This window comes from Auxenochlorella protothecoides (genome assembly GCF_000733215.1).
Source record: "Auxenochlorella protothecoides strain 0710 unplaced genomic scaffold scaffold99, whole genome shotgun sequence".
NCBI classification, from domain to species: domain Eukaryota; kingdom Viridiplantae; phylum Chlorophyta; class Trebouxiophyceae; order Chlorellales; family Chlorellaceae; genus Auxenochlorella; species Auxenochlorella protothecoides.
Genome location: NW_011934403.1, coordinates 176915 through 178299, shown reverse-complemented (window position 1 = coordinate 178299; position 1385 = coordinate 176915). Strand labels below are relative to the sequence as shown.

Here is a 1385-nt window from a genome sequence, read left to right as displayed (position 1 = left end):
GCGCGACGTGGCCTGCGCGCTGTGCCCGCTGCGCTGCGGCGCCTTCCGCCGCGCGGGGCGCGGGGCGGGGCGCTGGGTGCACTCGGTCTGCGCGCTGTGGACGCCGGAGACATACCTGACGCAGGAGGGCGTGGTGGCGGCTGGAGGGTGTCTGCTCGCTGTGCCCGCTGCGCTGCGGCGCCTTCCGCCGCGCGGCGGGCGGGGCGGGGCGCTGGGTGCACTCGGTCTGCGCGCTGTGGACGCCGGAGACATACCTGACGCAGGAGGGCGTGGTGGCGGGGCTGGAGGGTGTGCGGCTGGACCGCGCCTCCTGCGCCATCTGCGGCCAGGCCAGCGGGTCGGTGGTCACCTGCAACGCCTCGGGCTGCGCCTACGCCTTCCACCCGCTCTGCGCCCGCAACCTGGGCCTGTACCTCGGTGCGGGGCTGTGAGGGTGGTATTCTTCGTATCAGGGCGGAGGCGGGCGATGCGGGGGAAGTGAGCTGGGGTGGGAGGAGTGGAGGGGCGGTGAGAGGAGGGCGGTGTGCCGAGGGCGCAGGGGCGCAGTCGCTGCGCCGTGGGGTGGGCTGCCGGCGACAGCCTGGAGAGGGACTGGTGTACCGCGGGGCCCGCCTCCATCGCACGATTCCCCGGCGTCCCCGCCTGCCATCGCAGTCCATCCCCAGAGCACGTCCCCACACATCCTCCCCCCGCGCCCAAAACGCCCCGCCCCCCCCGCAGCGGCGCGCGTGGATGGGCAGGGGCGTCCCCAGTACCGCATCTACTGCGCGGTGCACAGCGCCCGGGAGCAGGAGAAGGACCAGCGCGCCTGGGCTGCGCGCCTGGAGTCGGCGGCGGCCGCGGCGGCCGAGGAGGCGCGGCGCGGCGCGGCGCTGGCGGCGCTGGCGGCGCGCGAGGAGCAGCGGCGCGGCCTAGGCCTGCTGCGCTATAACCTGGAGCAGGCGCGCATGCTGGTGGACCTGACCAAGAAGCGCGAGCGCCTGAAGAAGCAGCTGGCGGGGCTGGCGCGCGCCGAGCACGCCGCGCGCCTGCGCGACCCGGCGGCCGCCCTGGCCCGGCTCCACGCGGCGCAGAGCGCGGCGGTGCAGGCGCTGCTCATGGCCGGCGCACGGCCCGCAGGCGCGCAGGCGGCGGGGACGATGGCCGCGAGGCCCGCGGGGGCTGCGCAGGGACCGGTGCCCGCCGCCGCGACGCTGCCGCCCGGCGCGCCGCCGCCGGGCGCGGACGCGGGCGCCGCGTGGGCTGCGCTGCACGCGCAGCAGGCGCAGGTGCTGGCGCGCCTGTCGGCGCTCAGCCCCGGCGCGCTGCTCAGGCTGGGCGGCATGGCCGGCGGCGCCACGCCGGGGGTGGGAGGGCCGGGCCTGCGCCCGCCCTTCCCCATCCTG

At 78.2% G+C, this 1385-nt stretch overlaps 1 protein-coding gene across 1 annotated transcript in view; it reads left to right on the top strand.

The window, feature by feature from the left end:
• Positions 1-431, top strand: part of F751_7006 (Protein lin-49) — a gene marked incomplete at both ends in the record, with an annotated part of 5082 nt that extends 4651 nt beyond the window's left edge. The window contains one exon of the mRNA XM_011402950.1: positions 249-431. Within this exon, the coding sequence (XP_011401252.1) occupies positions 249-431 (183 nt within the window). The remainder of the gene's footprint in view (positions 1-248) is intronic.
• Between the last annotated feature and the right edge of the window lie 954 nt (positions 432-1385).